The 26,874-nt window shown below is 35.8% G+C and overlaps 1 protein-coding gene across 1 annotated transcript; it reads left to right on the top strand.

Moving 5' to 3' along the window:
• Positions 1 to 9,845: 9,845 nt before the first annotated feature.
• On the top strand, positions 9,846 to 25,586 carry LOC145265268 (S-crystallin SL20-1-like). Its single transcript, XM_080121049.1, has 6 exons — positions 9,846 to 9,978; positions 12,388 to 12,483; positions 16,334 to 16,449; positions 18,837 to 18,890; positions 22,152 to 22,259; positions 25,422 to 25,586. Exons 1-6 carry the CDS (start codon positions 9,846 to 9,848, stop codon positions 25,584 to 25,586), a joined length of 672 nt encoding a protein of 223 aa, XP_079977175.1.
• The last annotated feature ends 1,288 nt before the right edge of the window (positions 25,587 to 26,874 follow it).

Here is a 26,874-nt window from a genome sequence, read left to right as displayed (position 1 = left end):
ATTTACGTATGTTAAGGCCTTAAACTGTACTGTTTGTTCATTTTCACTAGGAGTTTATGTGCCGTGTGTACTTTTGGGGCTAAATGGATGGGGGGAATGCTGAACTTAGTCATATTTTTTGCCTCGCTTACTGTGCACTCACGGTGGGCCATGCATGCTTCACTTGTTTATAATATATTCATGTTTATTTATTTTAAACTAGCGGGGGTCGTCCGTAAAATTGTCCGGTCTTAAAATACGCTTAAATATATTTTATTTAGGTTTCTTATTTATTATTGTAGAGTCAATTCTGTATTAAATATTATATTCTACTTAATATATAGTAGTGATGTCAAAGTAAAAAAAACAAAAAAAATAAAAAACAAGTTCAGTGCCATCAGCTGGGATCGAAACCAAAACATTTAGCGTGTTTATATTGCTTAAACTAACGACATATTTGTACGAAAATAATTAAAACCACTTTAAGTTATTAGTGAGTTTGCGCTGACGCGGTGTAATAGAAATATGTGGGCATGTTGAAATGACGATTTTCTTGTTAACCTGTGGACCTATTTTTGTACGAGTTATTCATTTATTCATAAATATTTACACGTTATAAATCTTTCCTGTATTTCCTGAAAATATCAGTTATGTGATTAGTAGTTTAAGAGTTTATCTGTTCAATATTGTCACACAGTTACACACAGACATTCACCTGCAGTTTTATTTATATAGAAAAACGAACTATTCATGCGTAGATGTAAAACATACAATGTGGCATGATAAAATTATTGGCTTAGAAAAGGCGATATGATTCCATTTCTGTTTGATGAAAACCAGTTTTCTTTATTTGTTGTAGGCTGTCGTCTTATTAGTCAATTGTATACAAATATCAAGCAGTAATTGTCTGTATTTTTGAGATGAGGTGTTTTCATTGATTGAGATTGTCGGACTGACTTCCTCATCTTGGTTGTTATTGTCACAACGTTTCGGCCGTGTTGCCCTCCGGCCTTCGTCAGATGAATCGTTTGTTAGGAGTCTCGAACCCAACCCTTTATTATTATTACGGGGGTACGTGTTCGGACTCCAGCTAGGCTTTGGGACATAGTTGCTGATTCTCTGTTTTCAATGTTACTTTTTCACTCCCTTCAGTCAGGATTTAACTCAGCACCTTTGGGTAACTGTAAACTTTGATACAACGTCTAGGACCACTTGGCCATATGTCACTAGGACAATTCTTAGTTGTTTTTTGTTAATGTTAAACCTATGTTGTTATTCAAGGTTTTCTCTCTCTATCAGAGGTGTCCAAATTGCATTCAGCTCTATGTTTGGTTTGCTCAATAGGTTGTTATGTCCGAGCATGTGAGCTGTTTCTTTAAGTTTTCTCACTTTCCAGAGGGTCTCTCTGTTTATTATTTTTACTTAATCCCATAGGGGGCGATGGTCCCCCCTCTCCATCCAGACATGGTTGGCTATACCCGATTTTTCCGTCTCCCCTTTAGTTACCGCTTTTCAGTGTTCTTCCACCCTTACTTTAAGGGGGCGGCATGTTTCACCCTTGTAAACCTTTCTGAAATTGCATGGGATGGAGTATATGCAGTTTTTGGTCATGTTCTCATCCATGCGGGGCTTCACTCGTACCAGGTGTCGTCTGAGTGTTGACTCGCTTTTGAATACCGTCCTGATGTTGTAGGGGGCACATATTCTCTGAATCTTTTCGGAGATGCCTCGTATGTATGATAGGCAGACCGTTGGAGGTTTTTGGGTTTCATTCTCCTCTCTTATACTATTAACACGTCTGGTGGATAGTATGCTATCGGGGTAGTTGTTACGACGGAGGGTATTCTTCAACCTGACCATTTTTTGGTGGTATGTAATGGTGTCACTACTTATTGTCTCTGCTCGATGTTGTAAGCAGCGTGCGATTCCATGTTTGATACTGTATGGGTGATGGGAGTTGAAGTTAAGGTATTGTCCGGTGAAGGTAGGCTTGCGATATACGGATGTCTTAAACCCATACTCTGTCAATCAAGAACAATAGAAATCTTCTATCATGTCTGAAAGTGACACAGTGTGAGATCGGAGATGACCCGTTGTAGAAGTCATGCTCTCTACCTATTCACGTTATGATAACAGGGCTATTGCATGGCTGGATATCCACTATTAACATGAGCGTGTCAAGCGTGATGAAAACAAAATTGCTACCATAATTATGGTATTTGGTTTCAAGTGAAGACCACATCATGCTGCCTCACATCTTCGGGGTCAGCTTGGAAATCAACACCAAATTTTACCTGGATATGATGAAGCGTGTATTGATCCTCTGATGCTATTAGGTGGCCGCTGGCAGACCGTGGGTGGGCAGTAGGATTCGGCGTCAGTTCACATGCCCAAAGACCCCCAGATTTAGCCTCAGAAGGAATGCCACGACTTTGTACCCTTTTCTCATCGCCCTCAATCTGAACCTGATGAACCACTTCGTTTGGTCATACGCCGAGAACATTACCATTATGTCCTTTAACACCACGAAAGCAAGCCTGATCGCCGCCATCCGCAGGATATTGGCTGAGCTCCTGCTGGCGCTTGTGGAAAAGGCATGCTTCCAGTTTCGGACCTGTATCAAGGCTATGACTGAAGGCGGCTACATTTAATAGATGTCATATCTACTACATAATCAAATTATGTGAATTTATTTATTTTTTTAAATAAAGCCTTTAAAATAAGCTTGCAGTGTTGTTTTCGTTAGGGCGACCGTTTTATCTTTCCGGCCTGTATTTACAATTTTCAATCACTGCGGGGAACTCATGAACATAGTCAAAATAAATTATGAAGAAAAACTATTTTATCTTATCAATTACTAGCAGTGGGGCCCTATGATTCGACCGGTCGTACAATATGCTTAAATATGATATTTTAATTCGTCCAGATTTCGAACATATTATTATAGAGTCGTGATTTCAAAACTAAAAAAAGTATTTGAGTGTCGTCGGCTAGAACAGAAACCGAAAGCTAAACTGTAGCATTCAAAGTTGGAGACGTTACCACTGTACCAACATGCTAGGCATATGAACTAATTAAATTTTAAAGATTAAAAATTAAAAATAAATATAAAAGATGAATGCGTAAAATGTATAACGGTTTCTTTTCAATTTAGATCAATTTTTGATCCTTTAAACACAATTTTAACTGGCTTAAGACCGACAAGAGAAAAGTCCGTAAAAAAATCTAATAATATGAGGCCCCTTACGTCGCTCATCGACTTTTAGATTCGGAAGAGATAGAGTTTTAAAATATGAAGACAGATCGACAGACATACAGACATACAGCCTTTTACATGTTTCATTATACGGATAAAATCCACCTTAAGTTCGAATACGTTATGCAATCTTTCATAGGTCGAATCTTACATGAGGCATTTGTTTTTTATAGTGTTTTACCAGGTATCTATCAACATCATATTCACCATCATAATAAACATCATAATAAACATCATAGTCCTCATAACCAATATCATAATCATCATCATAATCAACATCATAATCATCATCATAATAATCATCAAAATCAACATAATACTCAACATCATAATCATCATCATAACCATTATCATAATCAACATCATTATCATCATCATAATCATAATCATAACCAACAGCGTAATCATCATCATAATCATCATCATAATCATCGTCATAATAATCATAATCAACATCATAATCATCACCATACATATCATCATAATCAACATCATAATCATCATCTTAATCATCATCATAATCAACATCATGATCATCATCATGCTCATCATCATAATCATCATCATAATCATCATCATAATCAACATAATATTCTACATCATAATCAACATCATAATCAACATAATAATCAACATCATCATAATGAACATCATAATCAACATAATATTCAGCATCATAATGAACACCATAATGAACATCATAGTCATCAAAATCATTATCATAATCAATATCATAATCATCATCATAATCAACATCATAATCAACATCATAATAATCATCATAATCAACATCACAATCACCATCATATTCATCATCATAATCATGACCATAAGCATCATCATAAGCATCATCATAATCAATATCATAATCAACATCATACTCATGATAATCAACATCATAATCAATATCATAATAATCATAAGCATCATCATAATCAATATCATAATCATCATAATCAACATCACAATCATCATAATCAACATCACAATCATCATCATATTCATAATCATAATCATGACCATAAGCATCATCATAAGCATCATCATAATCAATATCATAATCATCATAAGCATCATCATAATCAATATCATAATCAATATCATAATCATCATAAGCATCATCATAATCAACATCATAATCAACATCATAATCAACATCATAATCATCATAATCAACATCATAATCAACATCATAATCATAATCATATTCATCATAATCAACATCATAATCAACATCATAATCAACATCATAATCAACATCACAATCATCATCATATTCATCATCATAATCATGACCATAAGCATCATCATAAGCATCATCATAATCAATATCATAATCAACATCATACTCATGGTAATCAACATCATAATCAATATCATAATCATCATAAGCATCATCATAATCAACATCATAATCAACATCATAATCATGATAATCAACATCATAATCATCATAAGCATCATCATAATCAATATCATAATGAACATCACAAGACAGGTAACATGGTCTCACGGTAAACGACGCGACTGACAACCTAGGTGATCCAAGTTTGAACCCTGTTCGTTTCACCGAATCTGTTGTCCCTCCCGTAAGTACTTTATTAAAAAAAAAACTATTCTTAATTGAATGATATCGGGGAAACGAATGCCAACAGCATCATCATCGTCGTCACTTATGATGCTAAACGACAACAAACGTCATCATAAATCTGAATATTTTTTGTTATTATTAGGAAAATTTAATAGATGTTTTTTTTACGTCTAAACATAGGATAACATAATTAAAATGTCTTCAACCCAATGTAAACGGTTGATATTTTCAAGTTTCTCTTACAATCAAATATATTCATTGTTGTATTTTTATATGCCCAACTAAATCCTTTAAAATCTTTTATATATGTATAAATATGTATTTATGAAGAATAAGTACCGTCCTATCGTTTTATTATTCCGGGAAGTTTATGTATAACGACGGAAAGTGGTAGGCCAAATTTTCGTAATTTTTATCCAAATTACCGAAGAGAAATATCATCCCTGTTATAACAAAGAAGATTTAATTAAAAATTATTAAAGAAGGGAAGACACTATTATTTTTATTGTTACAAAAAGGATTTATTGGATCTCCGAAGTTAAGCAACGTTGAGTCTAGTCACTACCAGAGGTCAGACCGTTTAGGAATACCAGGTGCTGTATACAGGGTGACCCCCCCAAAAAAAAAGCTAAATGGAGGTCATCTAGAAGATATGCTGTAGAACGGAGAAAAAAGGCCAAAGACCCTAATGTTTTGATGTGATGTTTTGCATATAATAAACTAGTTATGACGAAAGTTTCATTTCATTCGGACCAAACGGGGCCTAATTAGAGTTGGGGCCCGTTGTTTTTTTTTTTGGGGGGGTCATCCTGTATAAGAAAACCTTTACATATTCATTGAATAACTGCAAAACCTCTAACGTATATATACAGTGAATGAATGACAAAAAAAAATGAGTGACAAAAATTTCAAAGTTAACGACGTTGATCATCTTACAATTTATTCCTTTAATTCAGTTGACATTTACAATTCTTGAGAGTATCAATTTGATAGCACAAAATCAATCACTCAATTATTTTATCAATTAGTAAATCTATTTTTCTCTTAATTCATCAGAATAAATAGTATATACAGCGTGTTTCAAAAGTCTTGGGAACATAACGATTTTTAATAACTCAAACACTATTAGGAGTTGAAAAATGAAATTGGTACCGTTGGAAAGGTTAAAGTTTCAAGTTTTGTGGGGAATCTTCAAAGTTGCTCAATATGAGCGCTATCTGTCACACGGCAGACATCTAGTCGATAGTGCATTTCCTGCCAAACGCGTTCCAGCATCTTGACGTCAATGGTTCCCACAACTGCCGTTACTCGAGCCTTTAGTTCATCAATATCTCTTGGAAGGGGCGGCACATGTTGCTTGACAAAGCCCCAAAGAAAAAAGTCACACGGGGTAAAATCTGGAGACCTAGGAGGCCAGGGCATGAGAACGTCATCACCTCGCCCAGATCTCCCAATCCATCTACCAGGCAGCCTTGTGGTAAGAAACTGCCTTACTCTAAGACTCCAGTGTGGTGGTGCACCATCTTGTTGAAAAATGAAGTCATCAGATTCTGCTTCTTCCAACTGAGCCATTAGCCAGTCTTCCAGCATGTTGAGATAGGATTCACCAGTGATAGTTGCCTCTTCAAAGAAGAACGGTCCATAGACACCTTTCTTGGAAATTGCACAAAACACGTTCACTTTTGGTGAATTTCGCTCGTGCTCAAGAAGTTCATGAGGATTCTCAGTACCCCATATGCGAGTGTTATGGTTGTTAACTTTGCCATTCAGATGGAAGGTCGCCTCATCGCTAAAACAAGCCGGTCATCAAAGCCGTTATCTTCCAACTTCTCTTGCATTGCAATGCAAAAGTCACGGCGAAGTGGCTTATCAGTGTCCTTCAACTTTTGGACCAACTTGAGCTTGTAAGGTACCATTTGCAGTCGTTTCCTTAAGACACGCCAGACAGTTGCTGGAGCAAGCTGAAGTTCCCTGCTGGCTCTTCTCTCTGATTTACGGGAGCTCCGCTGAAAGGCTGTCCGAACTTGCTCAACTGCATCTTCTGAAGTTGAAGGGCGACCTGTTCGCTTACTTGGGCACAAACACCCATCTTTCACAAATTTAGCATGCCATCTGACAATGGATTTCCTTTCAGGGGCTTCTTTTTTAAATTTCCTGCGAAATGCACGCTGAACACATGTCGACGATTCAGTCTTTGCAAATTGGAGGACGCAAAATGCCTTGTCTTGTTTAGAGAACGCCATTACTGCACCTGGAAAGATAAGACGAAAATCATTAGTATGACCAAAAACTTGATTAAGCAAGCTTTAAAATGGCACCAGTTTCATTTTTCTACGTGGAATAGTTCATGAGATATACGCATTTGTAATGTTCCCAAGACTTTTGAAACACCCTGTGTATATATATATATATATATATATATATATATATATATATATATATATATATATATATAGTTTGACCTCTAGCAGGTAAATTTTCCCCCAAAAACTAGTTTGCTAGAGAGTGCAAAGGTAAAATCTTTTGAACTTTGACTCCTCGGCAGCCAAAATTTCGGCAAAAACCCGACGAAAAAGCTTTTGCTATGTCTGAATATACTTTATATAAAAATTTAAATGTTTAGACCAAAAATTGGCTAAGTAATTAAGTAGAGACCGAATAAGTAATACTGTCTTTAACTTTTACTCCAATTTTGACTCCTTAAACATTATTCTGTTGGGCTCAAATCGAATTAAAAAGTTTGATCTATGCCCAAGCAACCTACATCACAAATTTCAAGTGCTTAGACCCAAAACTTGCCGAGGGGGTTTAGTAGAGTTTTCAAGGGTTATATTGTTGAAATTTTACCCCTTGACAGACAAATCTTTGGCCGAAAACTGATTAAAAAGATTTTCCCAAATCTCAATATCCCTTTTCTTAAATCTGGAGTCTGTAGATATAATATTAACAGAGTAGTTTAGTAGGGAAATTTACACAGACAGACAGACAGACAGAAAAACACACAGAGACAATTTCACTTATATATATATATATATATTAATTAGAGGAGTTATTGTTTATTCTAAGTTCAATTGATTAAGGTATGTGCTTAATTACAGAGGGTGGGTGGTTGAGCCTGGGTGGATATATGGGGGGGGTTCTTGTAATGTATGGTTTGTAGATATTTGTAGTTAAATCAAAGGTGACGTCCAAAAAGTGTACTTGGTTAATGCTGCTAGTAATTCCTACTTTGAGATCGAATTTTTTTTATAACCTTATGTATTTTCCCCGCTATTTGGAAAAGCCTTGGAATTCCCATATTTCCTTGACACTTTCTATTTATTTGGAAGTCAGTTCAACCCGCCCAGGGTTAATGCCATATATCAAACACAAAAATAAACAAATCGTCCCAACACTAATATTAATACTTAAAACCCGCTGTTAAATCCTGTTTGATTTTTTTTTTACACAGTGATCACCACTTATCAAGGCCCGGAAGCCACTCAGGGATAAGGGTTATTGCAAGTACATTACGTTAGTGTGGAGATTTGATGAAGTGTTTACTTAAGGGAAGATTAATTAAGAATTTGTTAACATTGGACTTGAAGACATCCAAGTTGTAGTCCGGAGGGAAGCAGGCAGACGGAACCGAGTTCCGCACTTGTGCAGTTCTAAGAAAGAAGCTTTGTTCATGGAATCCGCGTTTTGATTTAGGCACAGATATAGAGTGGGGGAAATTTTTTCACAGTTGATTCAGCTAGACGGGTGTTTTTCGTTAAAGATTCGCGAGGGGGGGCATAGATTGGAGTTCAGACGAGCACCTTCCATGGAAATAACGATAAAACAAGGATAGGCTCGCAACATCTCTTCTGTGGGAGAGAGGTTGCAGGGTAGAGAAAAGGGCATCCCCCACTAAGCCACGAAGTCTATTTTGTACTCTGTCAAGGCAGGATAGGCTGTTTTTAGCAGCTCCTGTCCAGATATGGCAACAGTATTCCATCCTTGGAGATATTTGAGAGCATATCAGCTCATCATCAACATCTTATATAATATAAATCTCACCTATCTGTTAAAATGTATGAATGTACGTATGTATGTCGCCTAAAACTTTCGACAGAGGCGAAGGATTTTTAAGAAATATGTATCATTTCGTGAGCTCGACGTCAGGGACGACAAATATCGAAAAATTGGTCTAAAAACTTCACCCTTATCTCTCACATTTCTACAGGACGGGGTCGCTTTTTTCCGTCGTTTTCTTTTTCGAAAGTTATTCTTTACTCTCGATTAACTAGCTTAATTTTAACCTACGTCACTTCCGATTTGGCGATGACTGCAATAGCAATGACGTCAGATTTTTTCGTGTTCTATTCCTCCTTCGCGGTACGGTTTCGAGCCTGCCTGCCTACTACCACTTTTTTTTTTTTTTTTGCTCAACATCCACCTCCAAACACCCAGCCAAGGCCAGGCACCAAGTCTAGTATTATATGAATCTGAGTATTCTATTAGTGGAATTGGATTCTCCGGTATTTTTCTAGTAAGAATTTAGTACTAGAAAAACAGCAGAGACTTATGCGAGGGACTACGCGAAGGTTGCCGTCATTTTCAGTGAAAGTGATTGTTTTGTTGAACGGACTGGATTCGAACTGAAAACATCCGAGTCGTCAGTCCGTATCATTAACCACTGAACAACTGTCACTCCCATTCCAGAATATCAGCTAATGAAATAGAACTCTAAAAAGACAAATTACGTGTCAGAGACGTTATTTCCTTCAAGTAATTAAGTGTTTTATTAAGAAAATCAAACAACCACGGTTTATTAAGTGCAGGTATAGTTAAGTTTCCGTCAGCTGACAAATATTGTAATGGGCGTCCTTGGACAGGTAAGCGTTTACTTGATAATTGATACTAACTAGCGGATTAACCGGAGAGTATAAATACGCGGTTGGTTTGTGTCTCGGTCGTCAGAGAAGACTTACAGTCACTCAAACCAAAACAGCTCGGTTTCCTTTTGGTACTGCGTAAACCGTAAACAACATCACCATGCCTAACTACACCCTCCATTACTTCAATGGCCGTGGACGTGCCGAGATCCTTCGTATGATGATGGCCATGGCTGGCGTCAAATACATGGACAAGAGATATGAATTCTCCGACTGGGATCGTTGCAGGAATGGTAAGGAATTTTATTCACCTGTTTTATTTAATATTAGAGATTGGTGGCCAATCAGCAAATGTACGAACAGTTCTGAGTTGTTTGGGGGAATAATGTTTTAATTAGTTTTTATTTTTTAATAATAAGTTAGAGATATACTGTATATATACTGTACATCTAAAATTATTTATTATTTTTGTGAATCAACACTTTTCTTTAAAAATGGCGTAAAAAATTATGCTTCGCTAAGGTTAATATCAGTATTATGGTGAAATAAAACAACTACATGAAACAAACGAAGCGACAATATTTAAACTTCATATACAATCATAAAGAGAATCATTATAAGTTTCTTTGTATATCCATCTATCTTTCTATCTCTCTATTTATCTCTCAACCTACATACCTATCTATCTATCTATCTATCTACCTATCTATCAATTAACCCACCTCCCTATCTATCTATTTATTTATCTATTTTGACTATGATACAAAAGGTCCCTTATATGTTTTTGTGTAAGAGGTTGTTTCCTATATACTCTAAACCGGCTGGGCCGATTTTTATTAAATTTCATGCGAAGGTACGTGTATGCCTGGCAGTTATCTTGGTTCGGTCTTGTATCAGAACTGTCTCTTTCTTAAGTATATAGACATGTGGAAATAAATGACGTTAAGAGACTTTCTTATTGCATTAGACTTAGATGTAGAAATAAATGACGTTATAAGTATCTGTGTTCAAGTTTATAGCCATGAATCTAGTCAGTGCTTTGATTACGTTGAAAGTTTATACAATGCGGTAAGTTACGAATATAATAGCGTGGACGCCCGTATGGCGGCAGTATGCAAACGCAGATATGTGTGCGAAGTTACGTCACGGTAAGGGAAAAATACTATAAAAAAAAGAACGTATGCAGAGACCGACGGTCACTATCGAGAGGACCGAGATAATAGAGAAGAAACACAATCACGTTCGAGACGTGGGTGAAGTCACGCATGGCTCGAGAATCTGGAATAAAAGTATTCTCTAAAAACTTGAAAGAGTGAGTTGTCGTTGTCTCCTTTGCAGCGACGTCTACAAAATGTTGGGTCTATATGCTAACACATGTGTAAATGTGCACCACGTTAAAGGAGGTTTTAGTGAATATAGATGTTTTAAAGTTATATCAGCTATAGAAATATTGTATCAGATAATATAAAAAAAATGCAATGGACCCGGATTTGTTAGAAAAAAGATACAGGCTTGGTGCTTTTTGAGTTTTGAATTTTTAACGGCTGTATTCGTTGGAAGAGCAATATATATATATATATATATATATATATATATATATATAATATATATGTATATATATACACATATATATAATATATGTATATATATATATGTATATATATATATATATCACTATTCATTAATAACATCCAGTATGAATACGCATGAAGATGGTCGGAGGTTACATCGAAACTTTGTGGAAAACTCAACCAAGATAAGAATAAACATCCAAATAATAAAAAAAAAACTATAATGTATCAGTGTTCTTTGTCAGTTTTCCGGTTACGTCTTCATTAACGCTAAAAAACTTCATTGACCAGATGATGTAAATAAGCTGGTAGAGTTAAAATATGGAGACAGACAGATAGACCGACAGACAGACAGTCCGACAGACAGACAGACCGACAGACATATAGCCTTTTATGTACGAGATCATTTAAAAAAGAAACATTTCTGTGCGTGTGTTCATTAGCTATGAACTCCTAAACGGCTTCTTTGATTTTACCGAAATTTCAAACAGATGTAAATTCTGTGTCTGTCAGTATTTTAAAATAAGTTTTGTATTGGAATGTCTCCGATAAGTACCGAAAATCGATAATCGGAAATTCCGCTGAAAAAAAGAGCAGGTGATTATGCCCAAATTGAACCGTTTTATACATCCTAAAATAACAAGTGTATTTAATAAGTTTTATTACCAGACAAGCACAAAGGCCATGAATATAAAATCAACAGTGGGTTCTTTTATACGACAGGGACGCATTCGAAATGAATATTTCTGTTTAAAACACAATCGAACCATTATATTCTACTTCTGCATTCTAAACTAAAATCCAAGCTTAATATATAAACACTGTTTTATAAAAGCAACAGTAGATTCTCTACAGTGTAATACAATATAGTGTGGAGTAAGTCACTGCGGGGAGTCCTGTAAAACTTCCTCTCGGTACGACACGATAAGTCCCAAATTAAAGCAGGTAAATAATCAATTTGTTTGAAAAAAATAGGCGATTTCATCGTTGTTTTCTAGCTTTAACCTTGTATAATCAATATTGTTAGAAGAGTTTGAAAATAAATTTTCGCATATATTTTTTTGCATATAGTAAACTCATAATCATAAAAAAGCACCATGAATATATGATTTTTTAAAAATTTACTTTCAGATTTCCCTTGCAACTACCTTCCCTGTATGCAGATGGACAATGGTGACATGATGCCCGAGACTATGGCCATTTGCAGGTACTTGGCCCGCGAACACAGTAAGCATACTTCCTAATATAATTGCATGGCACGAACGTAAATGAACGTTTATTAAAATTATTTTTGTTTATCCAAAGTATGTATGTTATTACAAAAGCGTAAAAGGGCTACTGTGATAAGAACCAGATTTATAGGAAGAACTTGGTGGAAGTTTATACGACGACGTGCATATTTACATTTTATGTAAATGTCAGCATTTTGGTATGGTTGGAAACTAGGAAAAGTGATGGAATTTCTAAAGCGCGTAATGCGAGGGAAAGATTAATGTACTAGAGAATCGACCATGATCTAGCGGTTTCTATACGCATACGCATAACATATATATTAAAAATGTTTGACATTTTTACAGTAAACCTGAAGCATACTTCCAGAGATGAAAAGCAAAGATTGATTTCAGATATGTGATGACACCACTCAATAATATTAGTATGACCTTATATTCCAAAAGTACTTACAAGGTGCCTTACAAAAATTTCCAAACTTCTTTTTCGTTTGGGCATATTTATTGGTAATGCACGCTTGAAAGTTTAGTTCACTGCACTTGTGGTACTGTCCCAACAACTTCTTGAAAGAGCCATGGAAGTTTTATTATGCGCGCATGTCAATGATCATCGTCCCAACCCCTTTCATCTCCTCAATTGTATTATAACAACAGCTTCTAAGGTTTGCCTAGAGCTTACGAATAACAAATACGACAGTGAACAAGGTCTAAACTGCGGGAGCGAAGTTAACCAACTTTAACATCTCTTTGCTTTCATGACGACGTCTTTTTTCTCTGATGTTCTCTTAGTACTCTTTGGGAAAATTCGCGTAAAGCTTCCGCATTTTCTGTTCCTCGCCAATAATTATGTGTACAGTTCACACACTGACATCAAACTGCATTTATTGTCTCTATAGGCACACAAGGGCCCTTATCCATGAAATTATTGGTTTAGCCAATGAACGCTGGATCTCTGACTTCTTTATTCCTTCCACATACCTCACCATCCTTCACAGACTCTCTGCCTTTCTTATATCTATTATGCGACTCAAAAACTAATTCCCGATTTATGCAAGATAGCATAAAACCGGTATAATGCGTTTCCGTGGCATTTTTCTAGTATAAAACATATTTTTTAACATATTTTTCTTCTAAAGTGTCCCTCCGTCCAGATTTCATTTCTGTAATTCACCAGATCGGACAATCAAAACTTTTAAAAGGGTGTGTTTTAATTTCCGGTGTAGCCTTTTATTTTAAGTTGAAATAAAAAAAAACCAAAAAACATAATCAGTCATCTCATAAGGTGTATAGCAATAACATACAGAATTTTCAAGAATCTACGACAATTTAAAACGTGTGTACGAAAAGAGTCTAGGAATTTATTTAAGGCACCTCGTATATTCATGGAATCTTTAGGAAATTTACAAATTTTTAAATACACCTATATTTGGTACAAATAACGTTTAGTATATGACTGACAATACGGCATAATTACGTTGAAACATTCGAAGTTAAGAAACGATGAGCCAGACCAGTACCACGAGTGACTACTTAGGAATGCAAGTCCGTAGGCTGAGAAGTAGAAATTCCAAGGTTGATATTTGGAAACGCGTTTAATCCACTGGGAAAGATGCGTTAAGAAATGCATCTAGGAGAGGAAACACACTTACGTAAAAACCTAAGGTATATTGTCTTCTCTGTCTTGCACTGACCGAGATTAATAGTTATACCTAAACGTATGGTTGGTTCAGCACTAAGCTTTCGCAATTATATACAAATTATCTTTACATCATCAACACTCTGATCCCCATCTGTCATTAATTGAAATGGATGGTTCTCGTCTTGGGTAGGCTCCATGTTTTTACAAGCTTCTGGGATTGACCTTTAATCCTCATCTGAAATGGAACACGTACATCAAATCTGTTGCCAAGGTCGCAGGAAAAATGGGAGGTTCCTTCTATTTAATTGTTCCTTCTATTCTCCAGTATATATCTCACTGCTGATGCAATTCTCTATCTATATAAAAGTCAAGTACGTCTAAGGATGGAGTACTGTTGCCATATCTTGGAAGGAGCTGCTAAAAGCAGTATATCCTGTCTTTACAGAGTACAAAATAAACTTCGTAGCCTAGTGCGGGGATGTCGTTTTCTCTTCCCTGCAACCTCTCTCCCACAGAAAGGATGTTGCGAGCTTGTCGTTGTTTTATCATTATTTCCATGGCAAATACTCGACTGAGCTCCAATCTCTGCCCCCTTCGCCAATCATTCACGAAAAACACCCGTCTAGCTGAAACCACTGTCAGTAATTTTCCCCACTCTTTATCTGTGCCTAAATCAAAACGTAGATTCCATGAACAAAGCTTCTTTCTTAGAGGTGCACGCCTTTGGAACTCTCTTCCGTTTGCCTGTTTCCCACCTGACTACAACTTGAATGTCTTCAAGTCCAACATAAACAAGTTCCTGTTAAACAGCCCCCTTAAGTTATACACTTTATTAAATCTCCATTACTAACGATTAGTACGACAATGCCCCATTGATTACTGTACACGCAATAACCTTTATCCCCGAGTGGCTTCCGGGCCTTGATAGGTGGTGACTTCCATGTAAAAATAAAATCTGTCTGGATTTCCGAACAATTGAATAGTTGTGGTGGACCTCACAATCGAGGAGATTATCATCATATGACTGCCAACAAGTTTTCATCATCATTATCATCGTCATCTTATCTTTTACAAAATATTTTATTGTTGTTATTGGGTTAACATGATGATTTACTAGTGAGAATTCTTTCTAGAAAGATTCCAGGTACTTATGTGAGGGACTAGGAGAAGATTGCAATGTCCTAAGTGGAAATATATTTTGTAGAATAGACTGGATTCGAACTTTGAACAACCAGGTCGTCAATCTGTGTCGTTAACCACTAGATCACTGCCACGTCCAAGTTTGAGTAATAAACGTAAACAATTTTTATTTTATAGCTGTTCAATTTTAGACATTTTGGTACTGAGTATTACGAAAATTTAAAAAATCGTAATAAGTAGAGTTAATAAAAGGTTTACACAGGTGGGAGCAATTTTGTATCCTTCGTTTTTTTTTTTGTTTTTTTTTTTTACACAGTGATCACCACTTATCAAGGCCCGGAAGCCACTCAGGGATAAGGGTTATTGCAAGTACATTACGTTAGTGTGGAGATTTGATGAAGTGTTTACTTAAGGGGGCGGTTCATTAGGAATTTGTTAACATTAGACTTGAAGACATCCAAGTTGTAGTCCGGAGGGAAGCAGGCAGACGGAACAGAGTTCCACAGGCGTGCAATTCTAAGAACTCGAACGAGGATTGAGCCCTGGTCGCCTCGTCCATTTTTAACACAGTTTAGTTTCAGTAATACTCGATTAGTAAGCTGTCTTCACTTGTTTAGCATTAAGACACTAGTTGCCATTTTAAAGTTCTCAATACGACTCCATTGAGTATTTAAATTTTTTCTCTGGTGCATTCTCTTATTAATATACCAATGACTATAGTGACACAATAGTAAAAGTCATATCAGTAGGAAATGTAATTTTGAAAAAGCTTCAAATTCACCGGAGGATAACCCCCCAGGTACTTATGCAAAATAATCTGAAGAATATGTCTATCAAAACAATACTGATACTTTTTTTAAACACAGCGATCACCGCTTATCAAGGCCCGGAAGCCACTCAGGGATACTTGTCCTGAAGGGTAATTTCCACACAGAATTCTAAAATGTTATTGAAGTTTTTTGTGAGTGACATATTTAGTGTGTAAATGGAAAGGGGGAGTCTAATAAATCACTTATTTCTAATTTAAGTTGATTAGTGTGCTATGAGTAATTATCTGATATTTTTGCAGATTTCTACCCCAAGAGCCCCATGGACATGTTCAGGTGTGACTACATCAGCGATTGCTTCTATGAAATCATGCACGATTACATGAGGTACTACCACTGGAAAAACGGAAACTTCAGAGTGAGTTTATTATTTTAAAATCTAATAAGATTTATATCCACATATTTCAGCGTATTGCTATTTTCTATCTTTTCTTGTTGCTGTTTAGAAGCTATAGGATTGAAATTGAGTCGGTTATTTAAAAATACAATTAATTGTTAGATGTTCATATTTAACGTTTTGCTGGTTTGCTAGATCAGAATGCACTTTTATTTACACTTATATTCTAATGATGTTTTCTTAAAAACGAGCATGAGTGCCCGGCATTGCCCGGGTGTTTTAAGGTGTGCATTTAGCAAAAAAAAAAGTGATAGTACCCAGGAAGGCAGGTTCGAGCCTGTTGTAGTGGCAACCACTTATTTGCATATGCGAATAACATAACACTATAAATGGCAAGCCTAGGTTGGCCTTGGTGTGTCTTACTCAAATGCCACCGGAAGTGACGCCCAAGAGCGTACATGTCCTCCCACCAAGACTCTCTGACTCGACACCGTCATTTGTACATATTGTAAATATACCTTTTCTTTAATACACTTATTATTGCGTTATCTTATTGTTTGCGTCTTCATTGTATTTCCTTACTAATTATTGTTCAACCTTGCAACCACAACAGAACCCGTACTGCAAAGAAATAAAAGAACGCGAAAAGAGGTGACGTCTTTGCCGTTGCATCTATTGCCAAACTGGAAGTCGCGAAGATTTCGATTTAGTCTAGTCAATCGAAAAGAGGGGGTGACTTTCTAAAATATCGGTGAAAATATATATATATATATATATATATATATATATATATATGTGTGTGTGTGTGTGTATGTGTGTGTATTCAAGCAAATATTATTAAATACTAGCGGGGGTACCCGGCGTTGCCCAAGTGTTTGTTTCCGGGACGGGGGGGGTTGAAAAATGTTATGGTAGGTAAGTAGGAAGGATCAAACCCGGAGTCATGAGTAAAAGTAGGAAAATAAAGTGTGAAAAAAAACAAAAACATCTGTAACGTTAACAGTTCGGCCACCAAGAAAAGTCCATTCCAGTTGTTTAGGAAAAAAAAAACGACTACGGTAGGTCGGCGCGAACGTGAAAATATAATGTGAATAGTCCAGCACGCTAACCACTACGCCACAGAGCACTGCAGCTTAGTTTAGTGATTTTAAATAACTTTACATGAAAGAACGACGAAGCCAAACCGGTGTTCTCTTCTCAACTGTTCCTTGTGAACGATCCCCAAACGGTGTTAAGTGGTGGCAGGGGGAGGAGGAATTCATTAGAGAGAAAATATTTTACCACTTCCATTGATCTTAACCGATTTTGGCCGTGACTTCTCAGCAGAAAAAGTATAGAAATCTAAGATTATCGAGGAATTTGAGAAATAATAAGCCTATAACACACCTCAGATATTGTTCTGCCGTTTGTGCATATTATATTTGCATGAAATATCTTGATTTTTAATCCTATTAATGTACAAAATCAGACGGGAAAAATGAGTTCATTTTATTTATATAGAGAAGAAGAGATAACGGAGACACTTTGCTTCATGATTTTTTTTTAAATTTTTCGATTCTCCATATAATCTTTTTGTATCAAAATCCAAAATATTAATAAAAGTTCCATAGTTGTTGTTGCCACGAGCGCTTTTGATTCGTCAACGAATCATCATAATTGAAGTAAAAGTCCGAACGAGCGAAAATGAGAATTAAAAGTAAAAAATTAAATATTCATTAAACGGGGAAAAGTTAAAATATATAGAGTCGATTAAAAGTCGATTAAAAATATAGGTGGATTGAAATTCAAGTATAAAAATCAGCAAGTTCGTGGACACCGTTAACATAGGCCGTCCAATACAAACTACGCAAGACATTTCAGAACTTTACTGCTTTTCCCGAATGCGATATCATATATATATATATATATATATATATATATATATATATATATATATATATATATACACGCGCACACACACACACACAGACACACACACATACACACACACACACACATATATATATATATATATATATATATATATATATATATATATATATATAAACAAACTAGGGCGAAACTAAACAATGCCGAAAATAACCAGAGTACATACAGCGCCTAGAATCTTAAATGGTGACTATCTGGTACTAACCAGGCTCACGTAGCTCAACTTCGGTGATCTAACAAGAAGCGATATCCCAACGTGATGACAACGTTATTTGATATTATAACGTAATCTGATGTTTTACACCAGGTATAGTGCACCATCCTACGGTCTCTAGCAATAACATAATAAAGAAACGAATACCAGTAAAAAATATCTCTACAGATATTTTTTTACTCTCGAAAACATAATTAACATGTTTAAAACTATTGTATTTTTATATTTTACTTGAAAAAAAAATGTCTTATTTCTTCTCTACTAGTACAATATGAACGATTATGGTTTCGGAGGTGAAAGCAATTGCAGCAACTATGATGTAAGTATAATGTTTATTTTCTTGGGACATATTTATTTAAAGTTGACTTATTTATATATTTAATATTTCTTCCTTATTACGGTCTATATTAATGTTTGGAAAAATATATAATACAATTTTTGACACCCAAAATGCTTCTAAAAGCAAAATTCGCGATATGTTTTTTTACTACCAATTTAGCAACCCTAGTCAAGAATATTAGCGTGAACTCTTCTTGATGCCGCATTTTCGAATATCATTATATTAGATTAATGCAAAAATAATGTCGTTTTTTGACATTCAACCATGTCAAAAAACGACATTATTTTTTTGCACTAACCTAATACTATGATCTGATAATTTCTGTAAAAATGTAAAAAAATAAGTTGTAGTATATGATATAGAAATTCACTGTTTTTTTAAGCCCTGTGTATATGTGGAATACACAGTTCAAACATTAGTTGTTTTAAGATTAGTGCAGACATTTTTCTTTAATAAATAAATAAAAAATATTTATGTATTTAAAAAAATGAATATTACGAATTATGTTCTTCATCAGGAAGAAAGTAGGGTTCATTTCTTTCTTTATTTTTACATGGCACAGCGGTAATAATCTTTGTGAAGTTGCATTCATATAATTCTAGAGATTAAAGAGCAGGGTGAGTTATCTGCTCTTTTAATCACTTGTATACTGGGGTAAAATGTAAACGAGAAAAGGATAATGTGACTCCCGCTTTCGTCCTGCTTTTTTATCTTGGATTTTCGTACATAAAACGAGTGTGTCGATCGATTAGGATTTTTTTTTAATTCTAGCAAATTCAATGTAAATAGTTACAACGGTTTTTTTTTTAATCAGCTACTATCCAAATGTCTTAACAAGAGAGTTTTATTTTAACTTAAAAATATAGAAATGATCTAGAGTATTATGCTGATTAACTTAGTGGCAAGTAGACCCAATTCTGCCCGGGATTAAATGATGACAACAATATTTCGCACTCCCATATTTTTATTATTATCGCAATCGGACAAATCGACCATTTTTCAATCAGATCGATTGATTGTCTGCTCTAGATGAGAACAACTTCGCTGTGCACTGGGAGAAAGATTCATATATTTACCCGCCATGACATAGTCCACAATACATTATAATTTGCCTTGCTCTGCCTTGCACTGAAGAGAACACATTATTGATTATATATATATATATATATATATGTATATATATATATATATATATATATAGTCATAAAATATATATGGCAATATCGCTTAATTGCCATAATATATTTTATAACTTACTACGTAGCTATACCTATGTATTGAGCACCGTTGAAGAAAACACTTAAAGTTTACACATAAATTTATACTTTCTTATCTTAATTTATGTGATTAAATAGAGTAATCATATATATATATATATATATATATATATATATATATATATATATATACTTGTTTATTGTTATATAAACATGCTCACATCCCGCTGCTACAATTAGCCACTTGTTTCAATCAAACAACAGATATCATCAGGCAGCGACTTGACTATTCAAAAGTTCAATGAATAACCTTGAATAAACGTTAAAATTATTCATTGAACTTTTGAATAGTCAAGTCGCTGCCTGATGATATCTGTTGTTTGATTGAAACAAGTGGCTATTTGTAGCAGCGGGATGTGAGCATATTTATATAACAATAAACAAGTATTATCAGCTCTTTTTATTGAGCACTATCTAACAACCTCGTTGAATTCATTAGTCCATTACTTTTGAATATAAAAAAACCCGAGTATATATATATATATATATATATATATATATATATATATATATATATATATATATATATATGATGACCTGAATTTAGCCTGTCTCTTTGAATTATTTCGAGGTGTAGGCGCATAAGTTATCAGGTTGTGAAAGAATAGTCTCGTTTTCTGCACACTTCCACCATTCTTATAGACATACTGTTAACTACTTTATCATGTTTCTAATCACTTTGCCTCGCAACGAGGGCAGAGTTAAACAACAGGGTCGTTTTTTAATGTGGAGAATATGAACAACAATTAAAAATTGTCTCGGTCGCAAAGGATTTCTTCTCTACTAACTGAGAACAAAAAATTGAACAATTCATATGAGTTTGGAAAATACAGGGGTGTTTTTTTTTATTTTGCTTCTCGACGCACGTGATGAATAACCAAGAATGCTTTTTCTCACTACTTTAACATACGCTATTATGTATGTTTTTTACATAGGCATCACCACTTATCAAGGCCAAGAAGCCACTCGATGATAAGGGTTAAAGAGTGTACAGTAGAAATTGGACAATATAGTAATTGTCAGTAATGGAAAATCAGTAAATTTGTTAACTTATACGAACGGCTCATCAAAAACTTGTTTACGTTAGACTTGAAGACAACCATATTGTAGTCAGCTGGAAAGCAGGAAAACGGAAGACAATTCCATAGGCGTGCAGTTCTAAGAAAGAAGCTTTCTCTATGGAATCTACGTTTAGGTTTAGGCACATATAAAGTGCGGGTGAAATTGTTGATAGTGTTTTCTACTAGACGGTTGTTTCTTGTGAAAGTTTGGTGAGGAGGGACCGTAGATTGGAGCTAAGTCGAGCACTTGCCATGAAAATAAATAAAAAACAACAATAAAACAGAGGAAAACTCGTAGCATCTCTTCTGTGAGAAAGAGGTTGCAGGGAAGAGAAAATAACATTCCCTACGAGGCTACCACTTGTTATGCACCCTTTAACCATTCCTCTTGGACATACTGTAGAATACGCCCTACCATAAATTATCTGTTTCCATGGTCTCATATATCTTAATACTTTATTTCAATTAGTGAAATCAACGCACCTATGTTATAATCTCATTATAAAACGTATTGCTCTTAACGTTACCCTCAGTCTTCTTTAACATAGAACTGAATACAGTATATTATATATTATCTATCTCCAACGTTTATCTTATAACTGTAGAATGATATGGCAAAACGACAGCACATTATTTCCATTGTTTTGACTCTCGAGTGTGTATCCGTTGATATCTTATATGCATCTATATAGATTGATGTGGTTCTCGGTTGATTAACTGTGTCTAGGTCTGTCGGATATATACTCGAGATTCGAAACTATGATAAGAATATTCTGCTATTATTGCTCTAATAATCATGTATTTTCCGTGATTAAATCGAATAATATCATCCTATTACAATTTTATAATCTATTAAGGTGCTAATGTGTCAATCTGATCATTGATCTTTTTTTGATTTTTAGAACTATATATATTGGAGATACATGAACACCTTCAACCGTGTTATGCCCTTCATGGAGAGGACTCTCTGCATGCGCAATGGTGGAAGCCAGTGGTTTATGGGTGACCAGGTTTGTATTAAATTTAGGTCATTACTGTCTACGTGCCGACATATAAACACAGACACATATCAGGAATATTGATAGTGATTTAAGTCAGACCAGTTTATCAGATTAAACTAAAGGGTTTTGAATTTTTCGGGGCAACTCTAAGAATCCGGGACGTAGGTTTATAAAATAGAATGTTAACGTTAAAATGTATCAGGGAGGTTAATTTGATAGAATGGAATTTAGAAACATGTCAAAAATTTTAGTATTGAAAAGTTGATAGATAAATAAGAATAGAAAAAGACAACAAGCGACGGTGTAAGAGTATCTTGTGTAGGAGACGGTGGGTCTCGTCGCGGGCGACGAAGCGTTTCACTGAAGAACCACAGCAACACACAGCAAACCAACAAACAATGACAGCCACGGCGGGAAGGTAACTAACAAAGCTCAGCTGACTGCACGAATAGAAACGGAACCCAACGGTCACTGTACTAATCGCCACGAACGTCAGAACCCAACTGCCTCGCACCTTCAATGGACCGATTTTTATTCCTCAAGATGGCCTAGCTAATTTGCATCCCCGCGAGATCTCGCGCGATCCTGCGAGATTCCGTCTCTAATAAAAGCAGGCAGGCGCCATCTTGAAACTCTTTCTTCCGCTGCCCCGACCACAGGATCAGCCACCACCCCACACGCCAGGCACACACGGACCCTCTTGCGCCGAGGGCTACGGTTAGTCTCACAGACGGTCATGCTTGATATGCTTTGATTACGTTATGAGAAATCGGGAGATTTTTGTACACCTGGGCTTTAGAGTTGAGTCAGAGATTGAGAGGGACTGTCGAGAGGAAACGATCTGGTGACCGGTTGATAATGATAATGATAATACCCGAGGAAACTGACCGGTCAATATAAATAAGATGTAGATATTAAGATTGCGTACAACTTTCCAATTGGAAACAGCCAGAATAAAGTTGATGGAAATACAGCCGATATTTTTGGTTTTCTTGCAATTTTACCAAACCGCCAAATCAAAACCAAGATAGACGAGATATGCTTTCCATATTGTCCGATGTTTAATCCCCAGTGAACTGTCTTTTGTTTCTTGTTTTGCCTTTGTTTTATATATGTTATATACACTAAACATCTACGAGACGACCACACAACATCACGCATGGTAAACTACGTTACATATATGCACATTGAACACGTATTAGAAACCCGTAACACACCAATCAGAAACGCTCTAGGAGAAATAAACAATGAAAGCTCGATAGAGAAATGTGTAACGTTGACCAACAGTACTTTCATTGCTAGATTGTCGGGAGGAAACGATCTGGTGACCGGTCGATAATGGCTGAAAAAAAACAATGAAACTGCCGGGTCAATATATGTAAGATATAGGTATTAAGTAAGGAAAAGGTTGATGAAAATACAACTCAGACTTCTGGTGTCTTTGGGATAGCTTTTTTGAAGTTTTTCCAATACTGCCAAATCAAAACCAAGATAGACTAGATATGCCTTCTATTTTGTCCGATGTTAAATCTCCAGAGAACTGTGTTTCGTCACTTGTTTTGACCTTGTTTCATATATGTTATATCAACTGAACATCTAAGACGATCAAAACACACCACGCATTACATATTACGTTACATGTACACACGTCGAACACCATTCAGAAACGCTCTAACTATTAACGACTCGTCACATATACTCGTAAATATATGAAAGAATGATATAGACTTGTAGATGACTCTTGTGTTTAAGAGTGGGGGTAAATCCATTCCGTGGAAGATGTTAAAGCGTAGAGAAACGTGTGAGGACTTAAATTGAGGATATCGGATTCAAATGGAGAGGAAATAAAAAATAAAAGCTTTATATATAAATGCGTTACACAGACCAACGATGCTTTCATGGCTAGATTGGATCTACCCAATACGAAACTCATATATATTATTAATATTGTGCTACTGCTAGTTTCATTATTTATATTCTTTCTATAAGAGTGGGACTACGAATTGTGATGGAAGATAGTTAGAAATAAAAAAAAAACAATTTCAATATTACCAAGCACGAATAATACGTTTCTTAAAGTTCTTCGTTCAAACTGTTCTGCTTGCAATTCACAGGCAGCAAAAATTAGAACAAATACATCGACTCTGGTACGATGCTAAAATGTTTACTCACATTTGAAATATTCGATATTTCTACAAAGCGACCATTTTCCCACCCATAGAGTATTATTGACACATTTGGGTAGATGCACACACCCAGATATGGCAACAATACTCAATACATGGACGAATGACGGCTTTTTAGAGTTACAGAGGACTCCCAGGTGTGAGTAATTTTCTATCACAGTAAAGGAAACCCACCTTATTTCCAACAACCTTCGCAATATCACCAAAGTGTCTGTCCCAGTTCATATTACCTAGTAATGTTAAGCCGAGGAGTTTGAAGAAAGTACTCTCAAGTAAGGTATTATTTATCAGGAGTATCGATAATTGGGAAGACTTATTGTAATTGTTAACGAAGAGCAGCTTAGTCTTACTTAGTCTTACTAGCATTAAATATTATATCCAATTATTAGCAACTCCCGTATTAATGTTTCACTGTCTGGATGTTTGACCCTATCTATGATACACTGGATGGTCCTATTGTCTAAGAAAGAACTAATTATATTTTGTTTCTGTCCAGTTATACAGTAAGATTTGATTTCCTATAGTAGTCCGTCATGTCAGACTTTGTCAATGGCCTTGAATACATGAAGACGTGTTGCCCTTGCGTCGTCTGCTTTCCACTGCATATGCGTTCAGAAATGACTGTTGAAATATTTACCGAAGAATTATATTGTCTAAATCCACACTGTTTGTCAGAGAGAAGATTAGTGTTTAGGTGGTGGTGGACTAGTGGTTGATTGGAAAATATCTTAAAGATTTAAGTGGAGAAGGGGAATATGGTGATAGGTCGATAATTGAGAGGTTAGAACAGTTTTCGTTAGCTCTTTACGTCATCGGTCAAAACTTTTGTTATTCACTTACTCTCTATGGTAGTCCAGCGTTGCCCATGAGTTTTGTTACTTGAATTCTAACTTTTGCTTGTTTCGGCGATGGCTGATTCTCATTATTGAACAATAACAGCATGTATATTTTTAAACGAACTAACATGTTTTTGTCTTTTCTCCAGATGATGTGGTGCGACATGATGTTCTATTGTTGCATGGAAAACATGTTCAGCGAATACCCCAACATGTTCAGCAGCTATCCCAAGATGATGGGTCTTTACAACCGATTTGCCAGCCACCCTAAGATCTGCAGTTACCTAAAGAGCCGTTGCAACTCAAGCTGGTAGACATCAATTCTACGAGAAAACTATTTTTGCGGAGTATTTTATCATCTTTCTAGACGTAAGAATTTCATTCAGCAAAAAGTATGAATGAAAGTCTATTCATGCGAAAGATGTTAACACTTCCATTAAAATGTATTCCCTGTACATTATCGTTTAATATGGATTAAATAAAATATAATTTTTCCAAATGCTTTGTTCTGGTCTAATTTTAATGTTTGTTTATATAAATGTAGCAATGTTAAATATTTTGTATTTAAGTGAGGTGACATACGAGGGACCTTCAATAAGTTTCCAGACATTTTTGATATGGTCACTTTTATTGATAGCCCATTCATGCAGTGCGCCCGTAGCCAAGATTGAACTCACTACGCGAGTTTGTAGTGTAATTCAGATACTGTCGGTAGCTGAATACTTGATGCTTCGCCAGGGCTATCAAAAGTATGTTTATCGTGACGTCATCACTAGATAGGGGTGCCTACCACGGCTTAAGAGAGTCCCATCTACCCTCGAGAAAAGGATAGATCGCGCCAGTTTCTCAACCTGGTATTTTTACCTCGCGGTACATACAGCGCCTAGCCTTCCCAAATTGTCATCCACCCGGTCCTAGTCAGGCTCAAAGTTGCTTAACTTTGGTGATATGGGGAGAGCCTGTGTGTCAACGTGATTGTGTCGTATGAACGTGATTATGCCGTATACTTGATAGCACACACATAATTATATGTAAGTGTGCCGTTTATTAAAAGTACACTCATAAAACTCGAGTCTCCTTCGAAGTAATCTTCGCTTTTTAATTTTTTTTTTACATAGGAGTCGCCACTTATAACAGCCCGGAGGCCACTCGTGGATAAAGGTTATTGAGTGTACAGTAACCAATGGAATAATATCGTAGTACTCGTTGAGAATTTGTTTAGGTTGGACTTGAGGAAACCAAGTCGTAGTCGGCTGGGAAGCAAGCAAACGAAAAGAGTTCCATAGGCGTGCAGCTCTAAGAAAGAAGCTTTGTTCATTGAATCTACGTTTTGATTTGGGCACAGATAAAGAGTGGATAAAATTATTGACAATGGTGTCAGCAAGACGGATGTATTTTGTGAAAGATTAGCGAAGGGGAACAGAGATTGAAGCTCAGACGAGTAATTGCCAAAGTTGCTATCCACTTGTTGTACCGTATCAGCAATTTTTGGAAGACCACATAGAAATCCCCTTGTGTGAGAGTATTAACAATCCTCGTCACACCCCTTTCGCCTCCTTTCCTGTCCCATAACGACAGCTTCAACGGTTTTCTTTGAGTTTA

This window comes from Euprymna scolopes, chromosome 40 (genome assembly GCF_053919585.1).
Source record: "Euprymna scolopes isolate OS-2025 chromosome 40, ASM5391958v1, whole genome shotgun sequence".
In the NCBI taxonomy this organism is placed as follows: Eukaryota; Metazoa; Mollusca; class Cephalopoda; order Sepiida; family Sepiolidae; genus Euprymna; species Euprymna scolopes.
Note: the sequence above shows the minus strand (reverse complement) of the source record. Positions and strands in the feature narration are given on the sequence as shown.